Raw genomic sequence first — 24,888 nt, forward strand, 5'->3', positions numbered from 1 at the left:
TTTGGATTTCTAAATTTCAGTTGAAACATATGTGCCAATATTGTGAGATTACTGTATGTGTTTGAAACTTGAGGCAGATATCGTGGTACTGTGGTTCTTTAAACTTTAAAACAAAACGGCTTTACAGAGTTTGGAACACTGGTTTTCTTTGAAGAGTTTTGTATATTAAAAACAGGAAGAGAGCTTGTGAAAAAATCATAACGTCTGTACCAGCTTTGTAATTTACATATGAGACTAAACTACCTCTTGTGTAACCTGCATGGCCATCCTATCCTTTCCTCTTCTCCAACTCATCCCAGTTTAAATCCTAATCAGTCTAACCCTTCTATGTATCTGATAAAGTGAGCTGCAGCTTACTACAGCTCTTCTTGTTAGTTGCAAAATCGTGTCTGACCCATCGTTCCTCCAGGCCTTCCTATCCTCTACCATCTTCTGTAGTCCATTTAAGCTCGTGCCTACTACTTCAGTGACTCCATCCAGCCACCTCGTTCTCTAGCTCTAACCTTTTAATAACATTTATTAGTGGAAAAGGTCCTATCAGACCTTTTCTGTGTGCTGGAAGTGATTTAAATTTGTTCAATTACTTTTTCCACATTTTTTTTCAATGAAAGGAATATGAGAAACTAAATTTAGAAAATCTGTTTTGCTGGTCCAAAGCATTTAATATCAGATTCCCATTTGAAAATATTTTTCAAAACTTAAATTGTTCTTTTGCATTTTAAAGGATTGTTACAAATATTGTGCTACATTCTGAGGGTTTGGATGATTTAGCATGTGTTCTGTGCACTTAATAGAAATATCTAAATTATGTTGAGGATTGTTTTTTTTGTACAATTTAATTGTTTAGCTAATGTATTTTATTTTACTTTCCTAGCTATTAAATTATCCATGAAATTGTAAAGAAATGATTCTAATATAGATGTGTGAAAAATGGAACAAAGGCTTCAGATAAAGGATCTGAAAAGTCCAAATCAGTCATTGAGAAGTCCCAGCACAAGCCCCAACTTCAAAAATATTGTACTTGTTGATGATAAAGTACCACCATTGCTCAACAATTTTTCAATTTGTGAACAGGCAAAATTATTTGTTGCAAATTGGAATGGTTCAGTTGAAAATATCCATGATGGCTATGATCACAAAACTGTTTCATTAAATATGGCTGGAGGGGGAATGAAAGGTGAGGAAAAAAAAACCTTAAATTTAATGTACTTTGTAGTGCTCTATTACGTAATTTCATTTTGTAATTTTATCTTGTGAGATCTTGAAAAATGGGAATGTTATGTTTTGGTTAATTTCATTTATTTGTAAGTGGTTCTAAAAATTGTTTTCCTTTTGAAAAATTGGATAATTTTGTTCTTTCATCATGTAAAGCTCCTGGAGCAAATTCTCTGGAATTTGTCAACCATCCCCCACCTTTCCAATCTCCAGGATCAAAGCTCAATGATCCAGAAGGTATGTACATTTTGGTAAGAAAACCAACTAATTGGAATAAAGTATGCTATAATCTTGTATTCATTCTTTATCTGCAAATATTGGGAATAGTGCTTTTATTGAATAATAACTTTGGACATAATTGTTTCCTTGAGTGTTGTGACTATATGGATCATTTATATGCTAAAAAAAATAATCACAGTGGTCCTCCTTTAACCACAATTAGGATTGGCAACTTGCTCATTAAGCCAAGTGATCAATAGGTGAAACTGATTATGAACTTATTTCAACAGCTTTATAGACCTATGAAGGTTATATGCTAAATGCAAGGACTGGTCATAAAGTTACTTTTTCATTACTATTGTAATTATAAATGGTGTTAAACAAGGCAGTCGCTAAATGAAGGCTAACTAATGGTTTCATGCTCCCTTGAGTTGAAGTCCACTGTTGATTATAAATATCTTGTTTCCTTGGTGATTGTAGAATTTAGAAATTTTTGTACTGGGAAACCTCATTAACTTTAGAAATAATTCCCATCTACGGCTACCTTAGGTTATTTCTGGATAAGCATTTTATTCTGATGGAAAAACTATATAAAATTGAATGAATGATTTAAAAATATATTTAATCTGTTAAATTATTTGATTCTAAACATTTTCATTTCTGTATTGTAGGGAATGTCAAAGTCGTGAATAATTTGCTATCCTCTGCAAAGAAAAGAAATCCTGTAAGTTTCCAGTAACAATTTTACTCTGTCCTATTGTCATCATTAATATAATTGTTAATTGTAATAAACTATGTTATTGTCAAGTTAGTGTCTGATTTATAAAGGTAAAGGTGGTGTCTGACTGTAGCGGGCAGTGCTCATCTTTGTTTCTGGGCCAGGGGAGCCAGCGTTGTCTGAAGACATTTCTGTGTTCGTCTGTCCAGCATGACTATATGCTGAGATGCATGGAATGCTGTTATCATCCTACTTATTTATTGACTCATAATTGCATGCTTACAAACTGATAGGTGGGCAGGATTTAGATTCATACCTAATACTAAACTGTAATTTGGTTTATATTAATGTAACATATATTATTCAACATATGTAACATATTATTCAGGTATTTAAAGAAAACCTGGCCTAGTTGTTTATTTCTCTGAGAGATATATACTTTCTTATAAATTTTATGTATTCTGTATCAGTTTGGCTTTCTGAGAAATTAGGAATTTTAATGTAAAATATTACAATAGTAACATCTTACGAATTTAAGACAAAGATATGTTTATATTTGTCAATAGGCTTTGCAGGTATCTGACTCAGCATTAATACAAACAATGCATTTATCAACTTCTCCTGACAAAGTTTTACCTATCAGCTATAATTCACAGTTCAGTCCATTAAGTCCTTTATATCAGACCACTTGCCATTTTTGTGGGCAGTTTGGTAAGTTTTTGTTAACTAATTTGTGATAAAATAATGCAGACTTTAAAATGTTGATTAAAATTGTGATCAAAGTGCTCTTTGCTAATAACGTTTAAGTGAAATGAATTTAATGTAAATTCAGGTGTCAGTTGAAATACCGAAGTCTGACCACAAATTTCCTAGGTAACCTTAGGGAAACTGCAGACTATATCTGTCAAATTAAAACAAATATAGACATATAAGTTGAATTGAGTTTACTGAAATAATGGTTTTATCACTTGAAACTACTATTAGGAAAACTGAGTACAAAGCTTTCTTAGTACAAGCTTATACGGTGTTTCCCCAAAAATAAGACCCTGTCTTATATTTTTTTGAACCCTGAAATAAGTGCTTGGCCTTATTGCCATTTGCTCAAAAGCCCGATTAGGCTTATTATCAGGGGATGTCTTATTTTGGGGGAAACAGGGTAACAGTTGTCTATAACAAGAATTTTAACAAGTTAAGTATTCTTTGTAGGTGGCTGGTTCAGTCTTGATATATAAGAAATGTAGAAAATGATTTCAGCTAGACCTTAACTCCTAATGACTCTCTACACCTGTAGTGTTCTTTCTTGATACATGGCAATTGTTTGCATTGCTCTTCAAGAAGTTTTTTTCCTGACATCCCAATAATCTTTTTGTAATCTCTTTAGGATCCTTAAGATGCATTCAGTGTAAGCAGGTCTGTTACTGTTCTGCAAATTGTCAGATGAAAGATTGGCAAATACATAATATTGTCTGTAAGCCAAGTAAAACGAAGTAAGTTAATGGATTACAGTTGAAATTTAAATGGTAGCTGTAAACTTTTAATTCATCGATCAATTATATGTAATAATGTGCAATTACAATTTTAATAATTAATGATTATAGAATTTTAAAAAGTTCTCTGATTCAGAAGAAAAAAGTCGCATCATGCAGACTTCTTATTCAGATAGGCATATAGTTGCATATTCAGATTATGGTGGTGTACTTTTTAAATTTTTATTAAACTGATTGACAAACACTGTCAAGTATTTGAATAATATAAATTGATGATACTTAAAAGAATAAGAAAAAGATGTACTAGAAAGTAGATAGAAACAAGTAATATACAAATTGATTTTTAACATATCTAAAGGATTGTTGGTAGTAGATCTATTGGAATTAATATAAAATTTAAAATCCAAGTACATTTTATAGAATTGTGGTTCCCGCTTTCTGGTATTTTAGCACTAACAATATCACTTAGACTTATATACCATTGCATAATGCTTTTACAGCACTCTAAGCGGTTTGCAAGGTCAGCATATTGCCTCCAGAATCTGAATCCTCCTCTTACCAATCTTGAAATGATGGAAAGCTGAGTCAACCTTGAGCCAGTCAGGATTGAACGCCTGACAGTGGGCAGAGCTAGCCTGCAATACTTCATTTTAACCACTGTTCCACTATGCAGCAAATAAAATAATTTTATTATTTTAACTTTATCTGTGATCTTTCCTAGAAGTTATTAAATTATCTAAGAATTATCCTAAGAAGTTACTAATTATCTAAATTATCTTTTCAATGTTATTTTCAGGTGAATATTACTTTCGCTGTTAAGGTTTAATAAATAGCTTTTAATCTTTAAACCAATTCCTTAAGTAAGCGCAAAAACACTAACACTGGGTAGATTCATTTCTTTTGTCTCTCCAGTTGGGGTTTTTTTTTCGGCGGGGGGAGTTGTGTTGAGGGGAACAGGTAGTCCATGGCTTACTACCATAATTGGAACTGGAATTTTGGACACTAAATGATGCAGTCATTAAGCAAGTCATCACATGAGTGGACCTGATTTTATGACCATTTTTACTGCAGTTGTTGAGCAGATCACTGTGATCATTAAGCGAATCGTGGTTCTCAGAAGCCAGCTGGGAAGGTTAAAAAGCACAATCACGTAACCACAAAATTCTGCAGCTATTGTAAATGTGAGCTAGTTGCCAAGCATCCGAATGGTGGTGTAATGGTCATAACTTTGAGGAAATGTTGTAAGTCACTTTTTCCAAGATCATTGTAACTTTGAATCATCATTAAATGATTGTCATACGTCAACTACCTTCGTTACAGACCCACCATAAATTAATGACAACCTCTCCAGAGTTTGGAAGAATAATTATATGTGTCAATCTAATAAATCAAATGTCAACAATCTGTAATTGTAACTTATTTTTGAAATCCATCCTTTTGGTTGTTCTAGATCAGGGCTGTCAAACTCCCAGCCCACGGGCTGATGTGTCACATGATGGCCATGTCCATCCTCATTTTAGCAAAGGGGAAATGTCCTGCTACGTCATGTGATGCTGCCATGACGACGTGAGTTTGACACCTCTGGTCTAGATAGTTAAGAATTCTCAAAATTGGTGTAAAGCCTAACTAATGAAATTATAATTTCTGTATTATCCAATAATTATTTAAATTGATACCAAGAAAACCATGGTAATTTGTTATCTTTTATTGCTTTGTCTCTTCTTTATTTAATTTCCCTTCCTTTTTTTCATATGAGTCAGATCATAGTGATTGTCCAGTTCTCCAAGTTCTTTCTTGCCTGCATATGCCAATATATTAAAATCTGTTTTGGAATTTCCACTGATAAGTATTGAAATAAACAATTGAACTTTGAAGGATTTTCATTTTGGCAGGTGCAAACCATCCTGAAATATTATTAGCCCAACTTTTCATTTTCTTGTTTAATATCTTTGTTATAGACATAAGATTATTGATAAACATTAATATTTTGGTAATATTGATCCCTAAATATAACTGGAGGAGACGAATCAGCATACAGGGAAGAAGTCCAGAAGGTATCCATATGGTGTTCAAAAAACAACTTGCATCTAAATACTAGCAAAACAAAGATGGTGCTAGCTTTCCGGAAGCACAGAGAGGAACCTACCCCACTATATATTGAGAGGGCTGTGTGGAGAGGGTTTCTTCTTTTAAATTCTTGGGAGTGCTCATTAGTCAAGATCTCATTTGGAAAAGCAACACGTCTCTGGTGGTTAGTAAGGCTCAACAATACTTCATTTTCTTAAAAGAGTCCTGCGGAAAAATCAGGTGGAACAACGGCTGATTACTTCTTTCTATCAGTCTATGATAGAAAGTGTTATCACATACTGTATAACAGTATGGTATACTGATCTAACAGCTGCAGACAGGAAGGCACTACAGAGAGTGATCAAATTTGGTACAAGAAACCATCAGTTGCCATCTTAACACCACTAGATGACATCGCCAGTTCTCGCTGTTTCAGCAGACTAAGGAAGATACTTAGGGATGATTCACACCCTGTCCAGTGTCTCTTTTTGCTTCTACCATCAGGCAGAAGACATCAAAACATAGCCAGCAGGACAAACAGGTTTAAAAACAGCTTCTACTCATGGGCTGTCAGACTTTTAAACACAAATCACTCTACGCACATACGGAAACATATGACTACGTCTTTTTTCCCCCAATTACTTGTATAGGAATTATTCTACTTGTATAGGGATTATTCTCTATACTATTTATGTTGTTTTGTATTTTCTGTTATGGATTGCAGCAGGGAGGCTAAATCAATTTCGTTGTATATATTAATGTACAATGACAATAAAGGCTATATGATATGATATTATGAACATTTATATATAATTGGAATCCCTAAATTGATTTTGAATTTGAACTTCCTTTTGAATTTGAACTTCAAATTTCTTTTATTGATATGGGTAGCTGAATGGGAGGTGTTGAAAAGAGTCAGAACTATATCATAAATTTCAAAGATAGCTCTTATTACCTATCGTATTTTTCGGAGTATAAGACAACACTTTTTTCCCTCCTAAAAGAGGCTGAAAATTTGGTTGCGTCTTATACTCTGAATGTAACCCTAGCCCTCACCCTTTGGCCTCCGTGCGTCTTCTTCCTAGCTGCAGAGATTGCCACTGACAATGACTTGTGTTTTTGGGCGCCATGCGTCATGTTTTCAGCCTCCAAACGCTCCAAATGCTGATCTAAGGGAAGTATGCTGTGGGGATCGCCAAAACACATTGCTGCTGTTCGCCGCCCGAAAACGCGACACGTTTGGAGACTGAAAAAACGATGCGCGGTGCCCAAAATGGCTATCCGGAACAGTTGCTGCCTTCTCTTACCTCTTCTATGCTTCGCCTGCTTTAGTCACTAGAGCTCCCTCTGACAACCAGCTGTGCTTTTGAAGCTGTTTTTTGCCCCAGCACAGCGCTTATGAGTGAAGCGATTTTCCGCGCTTTGCCTGCTTTTCTAATTACTGCTCCCTCCGACGATTAGATGTGCTTTATAAGCTGTTTTTTAATCCCAATCAGCCCAACTTCAAAACCAGCGAGTGAACTAATATGCTGAATCTGACCAGGCTAAAGATGCTAACCGGATGAATATCTGATAGGCAGACATTTTCCCCCCTATTTTCCTCCCTAAAACTAAGGTGCATCTTATACTCCGGTGCCTCTCATACTCCGAAAAATACAGCAATTGTATGCCGTAATCTGTTCATTGGTTCTGTTGTCAGATTTACGATAGCTACATCAAATAATAAAGATGATAAAAAGCAGTTTAATTACTATAAAATCTTTCAATAGAATAGAGTAATAACTGTTAACTTTTATGTGAGCTTTAGTTGTCCACTATACAATCTGTTCCCTGTTGAATCATCATTTCAGAGATATTTCCGTATCTAAACAAACAGAATGACCGAGGGTAGGCAAATAAGTGGTAGCAGGAGCGACTTCCAACTTTCTGTTGGCTTCCCCATTCTGTTTCCTGGCGGGAATCTGGTAGGAGGCATCGGAAATTTCCCTTTCCTTCCCAGCAGGCAAGTAAGTGGCTGCTCCTGGGTGGGAGAGACAACAAAGGACTGAGAAAGTGGCTGGGAAATGTCACAGAATGTTGAAAATGAAGCTCAGCAGCCAGTAGCAGTTAAGCAGCCCCAAATTCCTCAAATTTCATTCCCTCAGAACTCATGGACATGTTCTATAAGCTAGCCCATTTGAGATATCTTGTTTCAAAAATTGTTCCCCTATGATGATTGCTTCACTCACGACAGTGAGCATTTTAGTAATTAAGAGATGAATACGAAAGCCAGCCTTAAATTTATATTTTTGTAACATAGTTCTCGACTGAACAACCATTTAGTGACTGAAGTTAACGGGACTGAAAAAAAAGTCAATTATGACTCTTTTTCATGCTTAACGACTGTTGTAGCATCCCCATGGTCACATGATTAAAATTTGGATGCTTGGCAACTGGTTCATATTTATGACGCAGTGCCATGTGAACTCCTTTTGTGACCTGACAAAAGTTGATGAGAAAACCAGATTCATTTAACAACTGTTACTAACTTAACAACTGCAGTGATTCAATTAACTGTGACAAGAAAGGTCATAAAATGGGGCAAAATTCACATAACAATTGTTTTGCTTAGGAAGGGAAATTTTGACTTCAAGTACAGGACTAACAGTACTTATTTTTTTAAAAATTAATTCCAGAGAATCAAACTTGTATATTACATTCATTTTGCCAATTTGTGTAATAATTTTTTACTAGTTGGGAGAATATATGTGTTTTTAGAATAAAAACCAAATTGATCTATGTGAGTAATTTTATTTACACTCATTTTAGGTGATTAGCTAATAATTTCTTGTAGATTTTGAAAACTATATTAAGTGAAATGATCCTCTAAGTCTCAATTCCTGAAAATGTTTACCTGGCTTAAATATTACAGCTACCTTTCCAGGACTCTGGTAAGGGGTCCCTCCAATGCAAGAATTGCATAGTAAACTAAAAATTCAGGTATTAAGACATCTTTAAATTTATTGTTAAATTGCTCTATGCATCAGAACTTAGAAATTTTCCATTTTTAATAGTTTTAAAGATTTCAAAAAATTTCTGAAACGGCAACAGTGATTCGGGGTGGCTTAAATGTTTTGTTTTAAATGACCCAATTTTAAAATAATTTAAAAATAATGCTTTAATAATTATTAAATAATTATTATTAAATAATTAAAAATTAAAATAATTAAAAATAATTAAGGAATATAATGGTTGAAAGAAACATTCAAATTCTCTCATATCTGGTTTTTATATGACTCTGACCATTGCTATCTTTAATTGCAATATGCTTTTTTTTTTCTTTTAGGGTCCCCCCCCCCCCCCCCGGTTTATTTAACAGCATTCTAGGAATTCATGATATGTTCATAACATTTTGCTTAATAAAAAAATAATTTGAGAGATTATTTTGTAGCTGTTTATAGGAAATAGCTGATCCAATTTTCTATAATTCTTTAGCTGTACTATTTTTTCATCTGACTTACTCCCCCGAAAAGAGTTTTTATATTGAGAAGTACAATCTGTATAGTTGTACTTGCTCTGCAATATATTTATTCAAGATTGGAACAGTGAAGTACCATGCATGTTTGAGGCAATCTTTTCTCAAGTTTGATCTAACCACCTTGCAGGCTGGTGACAATAAAAAAATAAGTATTCTATGTATTTCTGTGCAAAATCTTTAGACTCTGAGATCTATTTAGCTCAAAGCTGCTTTTTCCAGCTTGAAACAGTCTCTTCCAAGTTAAGAATAACATTTTTTGTTTTACCAGAAATATTCCAGTAAGAACTGTTATCGGACTACCGGCAGATTGAAAATTTGAATTTGAAATATTTTGCACACTCTTTGATTACCGTATTTTTCGGAGTATAAGATGCACATTTTCTCCCCCTAAAAGGGGGTGAAAATTTAGGTGCGTCTTATACACCGAATGTATCCCCGCCCACCCACTGGCCCCCACCCTTTGGCCTCTGCCTCGCAGTAGTTACCTCCTTGCAAGCAAACAGCAAGAAAAAACACCTCCTTTCAGCTTCAGCACAGCCTAATTAGTACAAGTTAATTGGATCGGCCTCCCGACTCTCAGCTGATTTGCTCTCAGTTTTGCGCAGGTTCTGCTGCTTGCTGCAAAGAGATAAATTGCTGGAGCAGATTTTTTTTCCTTGTGCTAATCAAGCTATGCTGAAAACGAAAATGAAAGTAAAGCTTGCTGTTTGCTGCAAGGAGGCAAAATTGCGTAGAGGCAGAGGGAGATTTCTTTTTCTTCTTTTTCTTACCAAAAAAGGTAGGTGCGTCTTATGCTCCGGTGCATCTTATATTCCGAAAAATACGGTAGTATTTAAACTCCTTGGCTCAGTTGTTCTGGAACCACCATATATGGCAGTTCTTTTTTGTTCCTTGCTTGCTGTTCCAGTCAAGGATTTTATGTGTTTAGGAGAGCATTGGGATTTCCATTTCCATCATGTTAGCCTTTATTCCTGCCCCTTTTTAAATTAAATGATTTAATATTATTCTTAGAGATTCTGTTTTGGACATGTTACTGAATTTTGGTTTATGCAAATCCAGATTTGGATGCTAAAGCATCATATGAAACAGCAGTATTTCTTGATCAGCTAGAAGTTTGTAAAGTGGCACAAAGTTATACTGACACAACATAAATTGTATTTATTTCATTTTAAATGAAATAAACTTGCAATTGAACTGTACATTGTACTAATGAATGAAATTATTCTTTTTAGTACAAATAAAGCTGAATATTGTAGAAAATCATTGGATGAAGGCAATAAAAAGGTATGGTAAGAGGAATTTCTCTTCTGTGGTTGAAAAACCTCATTATACTATTCTGATGATGCCTGCATATTCATCCTTTCTCTTTGTAACATTTTTCTAAAATCATGCATTTGGAAAGGGCTGGTTCAAACCATCTAGTCTACCATGTCCTAGCACAACCAAGAATCAACATAATATCCTTGATAAATAGTTTTCAGACATCTGCTTCAGGATAATCAGTAAAGAGAAGCCTATCACTTTAATGAAAAATTGCTCTTATTGTTAGATTGTTTCTTCAAGTGGAATTTTTCTTCCTAGAATTTAAATTATTCCATGAGAAAGCCAAACTTTCACAGTAATACAGTTTATTGCATTGGAAAGAGCTATAATTTTCCCGTTCTATCTTCCTAAGGCTGAAGAGGCCAAGGTGCTTCAGCCTCTCTTCATAGGATGTAGTTTCTAGAGTTTGATAATACTTGCTGCTCTTCAGTGAACCGGTTCCAGTTTTTCGGAACCCTTAAAATTCAATAATCAGAACTGAACGCTCTTCAGGTTGCGATCTGACCAAAATAGATAAAGACAAAACTGATAATTTTCCTGATTTGGAAAGTACACTTCTCTTAATGTAGTATAACAAATACATTTGCCCTTTTTTGAAACAGAAAGTAACACTGCTGATTGGTTTTATTTTAGTTTCACCTAATATTTCAGTGGAGTCATGGCTCAGTGGTTACAGTCCCAGAGCTTGTCAGCTGGAGAACTGAGAGCCTGGGTTTAAGACCTGAGCTCCTCGCAGTGGGATGAGCTGCCATTACTTGGCCCAGCTCCTACCCACTACCATTTCAAAAGCATGCAAGTGCAAGTAGATTAATAGGTACCACTTCGGTGGGAAGGTAAGTGTTCTGTGCGCCTTTGACATATAGTCATGCTGGCTACATGACCATGGAAATTGTCTTCAGACAACGCTGGCTCCCTCAGCCAAGAAACAAAGATAGGCACCATGCCCTAGAATCGGACATGACTGAGAGGGAAACCTTTATCTTCTATTTCAAGATGTTTTTGCCAGTACATGTAGTCCTTGACATATAATCGGGTGAAATACTCCCGGTTCGGACCGGATCACCTGATCTGGTAGCAATAGAGGGTGGTTTGGAGAACCAGTAGCAAAAATCCCTGCCCCCCCCCATGCCCAGCTGAGCTGCATGATCATCAGAGGCTTTTTTTTTAACTTTTAAAAGTATTTTTTTTCTACAACCTCTTTGGCCGATCATCCCCCCTCGTGCGCTGTTCTATTTACCACATGCCTCTTGGCGTGCACTGCACATTTGGTGCGTGGTGTGCACTGTACATGCGCAGCCAGCGAACCAGTAATAAACCGGTTCAGATTTCACTACTGCATATAATCATTCATTCAATGATTATTAAAAATTACAGCAATGCTGATCTAAGGGACATATGCACAGTCCCCAAAGTTACATTGCAGCACCCCTGCAATCGTGATCATGATCTGGGTGCTTGGCAACCAGTTAGCATTTATGACATGTTTTCCAGCACCCAAGCATTGCGTGATTGCCATTTGCAAACACCTTTGCTGGCTTTCCCCAGAAAGTCAATGGTCTAACTGGGAAAATCACAAGTAGCTAGGGTAAGTTTTCCTCATCCACACAACCTCCCCAAACTATTTGCACTTATGCCAGCCGCTCATACCTACCTGCGCTACACCATTCATGCATGCTTGCTATACCCTTCCTGATCTACCTGGCATCTTTTTTAAAAATATCTTTTTTTTCAATATAATAATTCCAACTTCAATTAAACAGTGTGTCGTCTGGGTACAGATATCTTTATAAAATAATAATAAAAATTTACAGCCATTAAAGTCATTACTTTAACATTAATTCTATACTATTAAAATAATATTAAACATAATCATAGTATTTGTTTCTCAACATATCTTCTTCATTTCACTAATCTTGGTTAAAATGGTATTTTGTTTCCCTATTGCTGACTTCCATTTTTATTGTCTAATCATTGATAAAATAAGTCCCATGTCATGTAATATTCAATTTGTTCTTTTTCCTTAATTGCTAGCACTAGTCTATTTATTTCTACACATTCTAATCGCATTTTCATCTATGGGAATCTCTTCACTTTCCCAATTTTGTGCAAATACAATTCTAGCTGCAGTTAATATAAGGATAATTAAACATGCATTCTCCTTATTATATTTTTCGGGTAAAATCCCAACAAGAATATTTCTGGCTTTAAGTCAGTGTGCTGCTTCATCATTTTTTCCAACCACGTATGTATTTTTGTCCAATATTTTTTTGCCTTTGGTATGTCCACCACATATGACCCAGGTATCTGGTGGTACTGTCCACATTTAGCCGATTTATCTTAAAACATCTTTGCCAACCTTGCTGGTGCAAAATGCCATCTATAAAACATTTTCTTTATATGCAGTTAACTAACTACTGTATAGCCAGTTTTTTGCCCGTACTATCATTGTCTCCTTCACTTGTTTACTTTCTAATTTAATACCTTCTGCCCCTGTTAATATTTTACCAAATTCTGTCAGTTCTTTATAAAATCCGTATAGTTTAACATCTCTCATATCGAGAATATATCTGCACTTGTGAGTACCATGCCATATCAATCCCTTGATCGCTCAGTTCTTGTTTAGTTTTGAGTTCCCTCTTTTCATTCATGATATCTTGTATCTAACAATATTTTCCATATTAATAACATTTGGGTGAATCAGTGTTTCCATTGTTGAAAGCCAAACTGGTATCCTCAAATAATGTTGTTCTCTAGTTTTTTCCCACACTAACAATAATGCATTCCTAATGTAATGTCCTTGGAAGTAACCATGTATTTTATTTTTCCCATACCACAAGAAGGCATGCCAGCACGATTGAAAATCATGCTTCTCCAAAGTCAATAGTCTTGTATTCCTCAATATAATCCATTCTTTCACCCATATAAGTACCGCAGCCTGGTAATATAATTCCCAATTCGGTAGCCCAAAGCCGCCTCTATTCCTTGCATCTTGCAGCATTTTTAAACTTAGTCTTGCTTCTTTCTCTTGCCAAATATATCTTAATATTATTTTATTGAGTTCCTCAAAATATTTTTTCCACTTTTATCGGAATTGTTTGAAATAGATATAGTAATCTCGGTAATATATTCATTTTTATTGTAGCTGTAATAACTGCCTGGCATCTCTTGTGCGCAATCTGTGGCACACACTCTGACCATATCATGCCTCTCCTGCACCCCCATGCGCTCCTGCCACTTGTTTGCTGGCCTTGGACTTGCAATTTTCTGCCAGTTTCCTTACTGACTTTGTTATCAGTTGCCAATTATGGTTTAAATATTATATGATTAATTTGACAAGAATTATTGCAAGTGAGCTATAAAGCATTCTTTCCAGTTTTTTAATAACTATATTACATTTTATTACATATTACAAGAAGGAAGGAATAAGAATTACTTTGTAAATGTTAGCTTATACTCAAAATGATAAATCCTCTTATAAATTCATCAATGATTTATGTTTCTTAGATAAGTCAATCTTTTTGAGTTCTTTTAAATAGAAAATAGGATTATTATTAATCAAATGTAAACCTTTGCTTCTAACAGGAAAATATATTACCAGTGAATACTAAAAATGTAGAACAAGGGAAGAAAATAATGCTGTCTGATCTGAATAATTTAGGACTTAAGAAAAATATGACAATCAAAGTAAGTTCTGATTTTACATTTCAGTGTATTTTGTATAAGATCCTCATAGCTACAAAGACCTAGCTAAATTAATAATACAAGTAGTCTTAACTTAACAACTTTTTACTGTTGTTAACATTCAGTGAAAGTGCTAAACAAATGGTAGTTACAACCGTCCTTAAAGGACAAGCGTCCTTAAAGTTATGGAAGTTCCAACGTCCCCAAATCCAAATTCAGGTTGTTGGCAATCAGATATGTTGGCAATTTGATAATTGCGCACTTCAACTCCTCTTACCTGCCTATCTTCCCCCACCCCCATTTCTACCCTTTGGAACACTCTATTTTCTGCCACTGCCTGCCCTCCTTCCAGTGACTTTTGTTGTATTCTGTCTTCTGCTGCTGCTCCAAGATTGCAAGGCTATGCTGCCTGTGCCTGGGACCACCATCATGTTTCCTTCACTGACTGCATCCCACTGCCTCTTCTCTGACCAGGCCTGGCAAGTTCCTCTTTGGCTAACAAAGCTCAGCTGTACTCTCTGACCATGTTTTTGGCCCACACCCGCATCCAATGCCTGGATCCCAGGTCAGCAGAGAGTGAAAGGTAACAGTGAAAATCACCTGGTGGCAGCAGGGAGCAAATGGCAGAGCAGACTGCCCAAAGAATGGAGATGGGGAAGATAGATTGGTGGGAGGAACTGAAGGGCAGTGCAGTCTCATCTACCAAAGAGACACAACAGGCCTGGCTGGAGAAGCAGTGGATGGAACTGGCAGTTCACAAAGGGCAAGTGAAGCATGAGGTCCTTGCCTAACAACAGTGTAGTCTTTGCCTAATAACCGTAACTAGGACTATTGGAACAATTGTGCTGCAATCATATATAATGTTTTGCGTAATTATAAATTAACTTAGTGACAAATTCCAGTCCCAATTAGGGTCATTAAGCAAGGACTACCTTACTTTCTGTAAAATGATTTTAATTTCATTCTTGATAAGAATCCTTTAAATTTTTATGCTTTCAGTAACTTTGTTCATGTATTCAGTTGTGATAAATATGTACTTGATTGAATAAATCTAATGTTAAAGACAAACTTTAAAAAATGTTTCTTTTCTAGGGTACAATAACAGATTTTCATAATCCTAGTGAATTCTACATACAAGTCAATTCTCCTGAAGTTCAAAGTAATATTAGAAAACTAACAGTGAAACTGAAAGATTACAAGGGAATTAATGAAGAATATACTCCTGTCAAAGGACAAGTTGGTGTTGCAAAATATTCTCTGGATCAGGTAAATTAACTTTAGAGTAGACATACTAACCATTTAGTGTTTTGCAGACTATTATGGATGTCAGGGCTTCCACTTGGGGGTGCAGCAAGTTTCAGAAGAGGTAGGGGCACTGTTGGCACCTCTTTAAGTATGTATTTTCCTAGAATTTTGCAGCAATTATGGAAGGCAGGAAAAGGAATTCTTTAAGGAGATACTAAATGTAGGGTATGCATACAAGCCTGTTCAAAAATATCTTTTTGACTGAACAACTGTAGAGACTATTTTGAAGTAAAGATTACCAGAAATATAGTATTTCTTTTTATATCAGGTCAATAGATTCATAGCTATTTGTTGACTAAGCGTAATTGTGGTATTTAATAGTTAGTAATTTTTAATTTAGCCAAAGCAAGAAATGCCATAGAAAATTGCAGCACAAATGGTTCTGGTCTCATTTTTTACAGTAAAATGAAAACTGATAACAGAAAATTAAGAGAAATTATTCTAATCTTGTTTCTGTTGTTTAAAATAGGTGTCACATGAAATATTTCATATTATTTAAGTGTATAAGCAATATTGAAGTTAATATAAACATACACGGCCTATTGAAAGGATGGGTCTGTATGTTAGGAAGAACAGATTATTTGATTTGCTTCCATTAACTAAATAATTTAAATATACAAAATTATACTGTGAAATAGTGTTTGAATTGAAGACAACTTCTAGTAAAGAAGATCATAGTGAATAATTTTTCTGCAGCTAAGTAATTTGTTCACATTCAGACTTGGTGCAGGGTACTCATAAAAGAGATAGATATCCTTACAAAGAGCGCTCAAGTACTGTATATTGACTATGGAAAAAGAGAAAATATACTACTACACAAAATGAAAGAATTGCACGAAGATATTTCAAAGATTCCACCTTGTGTAAGTATAAATTTAAATATCTTAAGAAACTGAGGAAAATGTACCATGTCTAAGAATATGTTAAGTATCCAAATTATGGCTTCAAGAGAATATAACCTGATTTTTTTAAAATAATGTAACAAAATAGTCTGAAAATATTGCTCCTAGAAAAATAAAAGAAATTGATCAAAAGTTTAGCTATTTTTGTCTTGTGCGGTACTTATGACATAAGAGATTTTTGATGGAATTAAATTTTATCCTGATTCTTGGTCAAGGATAAATGTATAGATAAATCTATAAATGTTGATTTCCATTCTTGATAATCTGAATGCAGAATAAGGTTATTGCATTTGGAGAAAACCTTTAAGTAGATGTATTGAACACTGGAATAGCTGCACACTTGGGTATTTTTAAAAAGAGTTTTTAAAAATACAGAAATTATCATGATTCCCCCCCCCAAGATGCTTGTATTTTGACTATTTTAGAGCTTCTGTATATTCTAATAGTAGTATGCTGTTTTATGTTCTTTTTTTAACTAAGATAACAAACTTTCTAAACAACTTTTTGTTTTGTTTTGTTTTAGGCCATTAAGTGTCACATTGCTAATGTTCTTGATACAAAACAGTGGAATGAAAACTACAAGAATCGTATTGCTCCAATTCTTATAGGAAAAAAATGTTCGTTAATTATCACTGATATTTTGATGGATGATTTGCCTTGTTTTACTGTAGATGCTGTCTTGTCAGGTAAATTATATGAATATGATAACAGTAAACAAGGATTCCTACAATGAAGTTTAGTGAACAAACTTGAATTTTACAAAATCTCTTACATTGTATGTCAGAAAACATGTTGAAAGAGATAAGAGTATGGGTTGAATGCTTTGCATAAAAAGTCTTTGTTTGCTGTGCTTTAATTTTTTCGCAAGATTACCCATGGCATTTTAAATAAGCAATTTTTTGCCACTTAAAAATATTTTGCAATCATTCACGATATTAAGTGATATTCACGATATTCAAGTATGTTTAAATTTTATTACAAAAATAATTCTTAATTTGCAATTCTAGTCTTCAAAATGATTTGAAAGCAATTATCCTGTTTCCCCTAAAATAAGACGTCCCCTGATAATAAGCCCAATCGGGCTTTTGAGCGCATGCACTAACATAAGCCCTCCCCTGAAAATAAGCCCTCCCCAAAAATATTTAAACGCATGTGCAACTGGTCCCCGCCATTTCCTCTGGTTTCCTCCATGCACCCCAAAATAATAAGACCTCCCCGAAAATAAGGCCAAGTGCTTATTTCGGGCTTCAAAAAAATTTAAGACAGGGTCTTATTTTCAGAAAAACACGGTATTTAGAACAGGCCTATGCAATTTGTAGATAAATTAAAAATAAATACAAAAAACTACCTGACATGCTGATCAGGTGTTGTTTGTGGAGCACTAAGTACTGGACCTGGTAGTGACAGTGAGGCTTGGAGGCATTCAGTAGCACGTAGTTTGGCTGCTTGGGGGTACCACATGTGACTTATGGTCCATGGTTTAGAAGCTCACATGAATGCTGTCTATTGTGTTAGGTCAATTTTTTTCAGATTTTCATATAAACCTTAAAAAAAAGTGTTTTAAATAATCCTCTCGTTTAAGTTAATGTGACTCTAAAGTAGATTCCCCCCATTGGAAACCTCACAAAAGTTAAGCTTACAGTGAATATCAAAAATACATTGTTTTCCCAAATCACTTCTTTCAAATTCGTTTTTTTGAAATGTGCATTACTGTAGTACTCCAGCGTACATACTGTGTCAACCGGTGACTTGTTTAATTTGTAACACAACATTTATCCCAAAAATGATTCTGTAGTTGATCAAATATTACAAAGGTAGCAATTTCTGCCAAACAGCTATAAAGAAGGCAAGATTATTAAAAAGAATCCTTTGATATTACAGTTCCAAATTGATATTACTTGGAAGTAAATATTGAACTAGGCAGAAATTAATCCTAAATACATTTAGATTTACTATATTAGTTTCTTTATAAATTTTCAATCTTTTCATGAGTCAAGTTACTGGTTTTCAGACTGATACATTTAATTTGTACATCTTAATATACTTCCTATGAAGGAAATCTCATTTAAATCATTGGGACTACCACAGAATAAAATAACACACTTTCCATATATTTTTTTAATTTGCCTTATTACCAACTTTGTTTGTTGGTATATTTCAATATATACCAGATTTGTTTCAATATTTCCTTTCTATTCTTATTCTGTGGTAGTCCCAATGATTGTTTTCCTCCCCAAAAGCTAGCTGTGTCTTATAGTCTGGAGTGTCTTATAGTCCCAAAAATACGGTAAATGTAAATTAGATCAAATAATTGTCACTATCCCGGTCTGAGTTCGGTCACCGCTGACTTCCTTCAAGTAAACGTGAAATTGTAACTTAAGAGTTCCAAAGTAAAGAGTAAGAAAATGAAAAAGGTCGTATTAAAATCCTGCAGTGGGTTATAGAATAAATCAGCATTCAACCAGTCGATTAAAATATAGATCAAAGAGTAAGAAAAGATTTTATACCTTAAAAGGTATAAACAATCAGCTGAAAGGAAAAGATGGAAAACCCAAACCTCTGATCACTCCTACCAAGATTGCCATCTTCAAGATCCCTATTTTCTGAAGGTTTTGCAATCATCTGAGGGCCATCTCGGGTTGTTCCTTGTTGCTCCCATTCAAATCTGGGGCACGAGCTGCCAAGTATTCAGCTTTGGCAACATCAGTTGTTTGCTAGAGGGTGATCACCTGTTGCTCAGCATGCCATCTTGAGGGAAGTCCTGGCCAACATATAGTCCTAAAGGTGCTTTTTCCAAAAGGCAACTGGACTTTCTTGGTCTTTTTCTTTGGAAACTTTTTGCTTCTCATCCAAGAAGCTTCTTTAGTTAAAATAGAAATAAAGGGAAATAAAACATTTTCAAAGAAACTCCAGTTGCTTTTTGGAAAAAGCACCTTTGGGACAGCCATGACCTGGATGATTGAGAATCTCCATAGACATTTGACCAACATGTAGACTGGTAAACAGAAAGATTCTTCTGGATAGCCATGTGTATTCATTCCTTTGCTGTGTGCAAGTAACTACCATAGAGTAGGACCGTGTATGAAGGCTTTCACCAAGAAAAATATGGCCTGAAGTTCCCAAATACATTGCATCTCTACTGTACTATGGAAAAAATATAAATGCTTTTTGATCCTTTGGGAAGAAGGTTCAAAGTTTGTGTTGAAAAAAATGGTTTAGAATAGTTAATATTGATTAGTTCATATATATTTAGCTAACTCTGCAATGAATTTATGTTTTTTAGGTATTTCTTTTATTTTGTTAGGCATATGCAAATATCTGTTTTATAAAGATATAAACAGAGTTTTCATCTGCAATATTTTTTCTATTGCTAAACTAAATTAGCTAAGGTATGATTTTTCAAGAAGTCAGAATTGTGGCTTTGAAAACATTATTTTGCAAATACCTTTGTATAAACTATAGGTAATATATGTAGTATTATACGTATTAATAGGTAAACACTTGCATGAAATTATTTTGGAAAATATGCATGACTGGAATGCAAAGGAGAAGGATAGTAAGAAGGAAACTTCAGTTATGGGTAAGTTCATCAGGCTTTTTTTCCCTATATGAAATCAGGCAAAGTTCAAGTCAAGAAACATGCACTACTTTAGAACATTCTAAGATCTAGGAAGGAAATACAACATTTTGGGATTCTCATCCATCCATATAATCTATAAAGGAGGACTCGAAAAGAAAAAAAAACATGCAAATGAATGAATAGCTATACAGCATTGGGAGATGGACTAGGATTTGAATTTTTGAGACAATCAACAACTAGTAGGAAATAGTTTATACCACATCTGAAAGGAGTATAATCAGATCACTTTCCTGATCTGGTCTATTTTGTAGGATATTTATTAGAATCAGGGCCTAAAAGTCCTTTCCATAAGACAGCAATTTATGCTGTTATGGCTGAGACAATATAGTCCTGTAAAACATCTGGGTTTTGTGATAGTACACATTTTCTCATCACTGTTGCAATCAATTTTCTGTAATCCATTTTTTCCCCTTTTCTGCTCAGTTTTTCTATTCTCTCGAATATGTTCAGTCTGTATGGTGGGAGGGAATATCTTCCCTTTCACTAATGAATTTCATGTACCTTTATAAAGTCTGGTTTGATTGTATTGGCATTCATAGATTGAATATTATAATAGGGAGCAGATACTTATTTTAATAATAGTTAGTTAGAAAGGTGAGGGATCTTTCTATACAGATTCTTAAATATGTAACTAAACCTTCCAAATCAGATTTTAAGTATCATTTTTCCTTTAGATCATACTGTGGAAAAAAAATCTGTTCTAGAAAAGAAAGTGGAACGGAAAGAACTGGATCGTACTGATTGCTTAACTCCAAAGATTGTTTCAGTATCTACAGGAGATAAATTTTTAGGCATGGTTGCCCACATACAAAATCCAGGAATTTTTTTTTGTCAACAGACAGTAAATGGCTGTAAGTCCTTCTTTTATGTTGAGATATAAATACTTGTGCACCTGTATATTTTGTGCATTTAATAAATTATTGAAATAAGATAGACATTTATGTGTGATAATGAGTATGGGAAGAGAACAGCATTAAAATGTAAAGTGCAGTCTGAAAATTGTTTTATAATTTATCATGAGCTGTATAAATGACTTAAGTATTTCTGTAATCTCAAAACTGATTTCAGGTCCAAATGAAAGTCTTAGAAGACTAATGGGCCTTCTAAGTAAAATGGGCAATATTACTATAACTATGTATTTTTGAAACATATTTTGGTCTTTTTTATGTAACAATTTTCATGTAAGTATATGTGTTGTTAGGCAGACTTTCTCAACTTCAAGTATGTCTACGTGAATATTGTGAAAATACCTCGATCACCCCAGATTTTTGCCCAGCAGTAGGAGATATGTGTTGTGCCCAGTTTACAGGTATGGAGGAGCAAGAGACTGCTTGAATATTTATTGTCATTATTACCACCGGTATCATCATCATATCATTTCTATTTGTAATAATCAGGAATCTTAAGTATTGTGTATTTGTGTATTGTGGTTTGAATAGGTCATCAAATCTCTAAAATACTTGGAATCTAATGTTCAGCATAAAAAAGAAATAGCAAGAATAATGATTAGCTGCTAATATATATTTATTAAGGCTATACAATGCAATTTGAGTATAAACTTGCTTGAATTTTATGTTAATGAAACAAAAGTAAACAAAAGCCACACTGTTAGCTTTCTTAGCCTGCATTTATCATGGTAAGTTAAAACAAATTAAAACTTATTGATGAGAAGTTAGGATGTGAATGCATTATTAATTAATGAGATATTTAGTCCTTTTTGAAGAAATCTGTACCGGCGTTAGAAGTAGTATATTACCACAACCAAATCCATTCTCTTTTGGGTGCTGTTTTCTAAAACCAATTTGGAAAGTGTTTTTTTAAATTCCAGACTGGCTTCAGGTTTAACATCAGCACTGAGATGGAAGTATTAGAAGAGAAACAAAAATAGTATAAGACTGTTACTGAAACTTCAGCTACTATAAAATGTAAAGCTTGACTTGGTTCAGCAGCTTTTGGCAAACCTCTTTCTTTATTCCCTTCTATTTCATGTACCATATATTATTCTTTTGAAGCAAAAATATTTTCATTTTTAAATAAGCAGTAAAATAGTTTGCTGACCTTCTGATAAGCTCAATGTACCTTGTTTTTTTATGATAAATTTGAACTCTCCCTATTGTTATTGCCTTTATTTGTGTATAGGGCACATTATTTTATGATTTTATTTTTTACATCAAACTTTATTTTATATTGTATTTTAACATTGTGGTTTTCTTTGTTGTATCACTACCGATAACACTTTTAAAGAAAAAATAGTTAAGATTAAATAAGACTCCTCCACATTTTTTCCTCAGAAGATAACCAGTGGTATCGTGCAACAGTGATATCCTTTATTTCAGAGAAAATTGCTTTAGTGGGATACATAGATTATGGAAATGTTGAAATGCTACAGTTAAATAGACTTCGACCAATTGTTCAGAAATTAATGGAATTACCAATGCAAGCTATGAATTGTACCCTAGCAGGTAGGAAACAAATAATTATAATTCAGTATTTTATTTTATTTTTAATTTGATTTATATGCCGCCCTTCTCCGGAGACTCAGGGCAGCTTACAATGCGTTAAACAATAGCTTCATACTTTTGAATATTTATACAAAGTCAGCTAAATGCCCCCACAAACTGGGTCCTCAATTTACCTACCTTAGAAAGGATGGAAGGCTGAGTCAACCTTGAGCCTGGGAAGATTCAAACTAACAGTAATTGCAGACAGCTGAATGATAGTAACAGGCTATTAGTCTGCTGTGCCACCAGTATTGATGGAACAATGACTTTTTGTAAAGAAATCCTTAAGGCAGGGGTTCCCAACTGGCGATGCTCGTACCCCCTGGGAGTGCGAGACGATATTCCAGGGAGTGCAAAAAACTTGGGTTTAGAAGTTTCAAAATTATAGTATATATGCATATAATTATTTACTTTTGTAAGGGGTGCAAGATAATATCGGCGTTGTAGGGGTGCGGGGTATAGAAAAGGTTGAGAATCCCTTCCTTAAGGCTTCGTTTTTTAATTGTGCCTATGTGTAATATACGGTATATATCAATTGTATTGATATGTATATTATCCTTCTAGGAAAGTCTTTCTTGGATACACTCAGCAAAAATGTATATATTGCTTTTGAACAAGATAGGACTATCTAATTAGAACATCTACTGTTGACTAATTCAGCTATTAATAATTAAAGATAGCAACTTCCAAGAGAATTGCATCGGGGCCATAAAATTATAAGAAATCTGCAAGGATAGATGAAAACAATAGCACAATATTAATTACTTTATGTATTTTTTCATTATTTCTCTGCAAATTCTCGGAATTTTTTTTGTAGTAATCTGTGAGTACCCTAAAGAATATGGCATGATCTGAATGGCGCTTTGACCAGTGGGAGAACACAAGGAGCCTCCCCAAAGATTGCATTATTTTTGGCAATTAGGTGTCCCCTGAGCAACAGTGTTATCACCGGCAAATCCTTTCAATCCAAAAGCACCCTTTGGTTGGTTTTGTAGGTGCTTCTTACATGAATAATGACAGACAGTATCTCATCTTTAACCTCTATAGTTCATATAAAAGATGTTTTTATTATATTTGAAAAAAGCCTAAGCAATTAAAGATGCACAAATGCAGAGTTCAGGTGAGCCAAAAGAGTACTGGTTCAGCGAGATCTAGGGCTCAGTGCCGTACTGAATGTGGCACCAATGCCATGTGTGAAGATAGTCTGTATTATGGAGGTAGCTGTAATGCACATATGTTGAAACAAGCTGCTTCAAGTAAATAAATAATTCCCAGTGTTCCCTTTAGTGGGGAAATACCTTTGACACTTCCCTGCTAAATTAAACAGGTGTATAATACAAGGATCAAAACCAAGCTGGTTAAAAAAAATTCTGCATCCTTTAATGACACACTGAATCCTCTTTCACTCATTTCTTAGCCAAAAGGGATGTAATACTTCATTAAGATGCAACAAAATACCTTCAACAAAACTATTTAGCTATGAAAAATAGTTTCTATTTGGATGCATCCAAAGAGAACATAGCAAATGTGAAATACATGATAAAGTGGTAAGCAAGCTAATATCCTAAAGATAATACAAATTCTTAAAAGGTAGTGCAATCATTGGATTGTTCTTTACAAAATAGTGGTTGGGAGATACAATCCATCTGAAGAGAAACTATGTACTCTCTTTTCATGTATGACATTTTTAAAAATGATCTTTCTGTTTTCAGGTGTGAAATCAATATCTGGGACCTGGCCAACAGAAGCAACTTTTGCCATGAAGCAACTGGTCCAGAATAAAGTGGTTACCATAAAAGTCATTGACAAGAAAATGAATACTTTTGTTGTAGAAATTACAGATCAATCTGTGACTCCATCAATTAATGTATCTAAATGTCTTTTAGAGTTAGGTTATGCAGTAGAAGAAGCACCTATTCTTTTGAAACAGATTGAAACAATGAAAGAAACAAATGGTAAGTATAAAAGGTTATTACTATAATGAGTTCATATTAAAGCATTCAAATTATTTTTATAGTATATGGATGATAACTTGAGTTTAAGAACAATGGTGATTGAATACAAACTACTAGTGTTAATTCTAACAAGTAGAACAAGGATAGGTACTTTTTTAGGGTCAGGAACAAATGTGGATTTTAGAGAACAAGGTATGTTTTTTAAAAGTGGCTGCCATGGCGGTTGGGGCCTACGAAAACTACCATACTTCCCCCCCCCAAAAAACGTGGAGGGGGAGTCTGTGTCTTATACAGCGAATGTTGCTGAAGTCTTGCCCACACCCTTCGGCCTCTGCCTCCCAGCAATTTTCCTCCTTGC

The 24,888-nt window shown here is 34.5% G+C and overlaps 1 protein-coding gene across 1 annotated transcript in view; it reads left to right on the forward strand.

Moving 5' to 3' along the window:
- The first annotated feature begins 930 nt into the window (after nt 1–930).
- Nucleotides 931–24,888, forward strand: part of TDRD1 (tudor domain containing 1) — a 39,348-nt gene continuing 15,390 nt past the window's right edge. Inside the window, exons 1-15 of the mRNA XM_070945471.1 lie at nt 931–1,177; nt 1,372–1,452; nt 2,106–2,158; nt 2,719–2,863; nt 3,534–3,639; nt 10,456–10,507; nt 14,129–14,230; nt 15,320–15,493; nt 16,252–16,395; nt 16,958–17,120; nt 19,928–20,014; nt 20,749–20,925; nt 21,276–21,383; nt 22,366–22,536; nt 24,288–24,530. Of these exons, the coding sequence (XP_070801572.1) occupies nt 931–1,177; nt 1,372–1,452; nt 2,106–2,158; nt 2,719–2,863; nt 3,534–3,639; nt 10,456–10,507; nt 14,129–14,230; nt 15,320–15,493; nt 16,252–16,395; nt 16,958–17,120; nt 19,928–20,014; nt 20,749–20,925; nt 21,276–21,383; nt 22,366–22,536; nt 24,288–24,530 (2,053 nt within the window). The remainder of the gene's footprint in view (nt 1,178–1,371; nt 1,453–2,105; nt 2,159–2,718; nt 2,864–3,533; nt 3,640–10,455; nt 10,508–14,128; nt 14,231–15,319; nt 15,494–16,251; nt 16,396–16,957; nt 17,121–19,927; nt 20,015–20,748; nt 20,926–21,275; nt 21,384–22,365; nt 22,537–24,287; nt 24,531–24,888) is intronic.

This window comes from Pituophis catenifer, unplaced genomic scaffold, assembly GCF_029215685.1.
Source record: "Pituophis catenifer annectens isolate HBS135680 unplaced genomic scaffold, rPitCat1.0.hap2 SCAF_6, whole genome shotgun sequence".
Classification (NCBI taxonomy): domain Eukaryota; kingdom Metazoa; phylum Chordata; class Lepidosauria; order Squamata; family Colubridae; genus Pituophis; species Pituophis catenifer.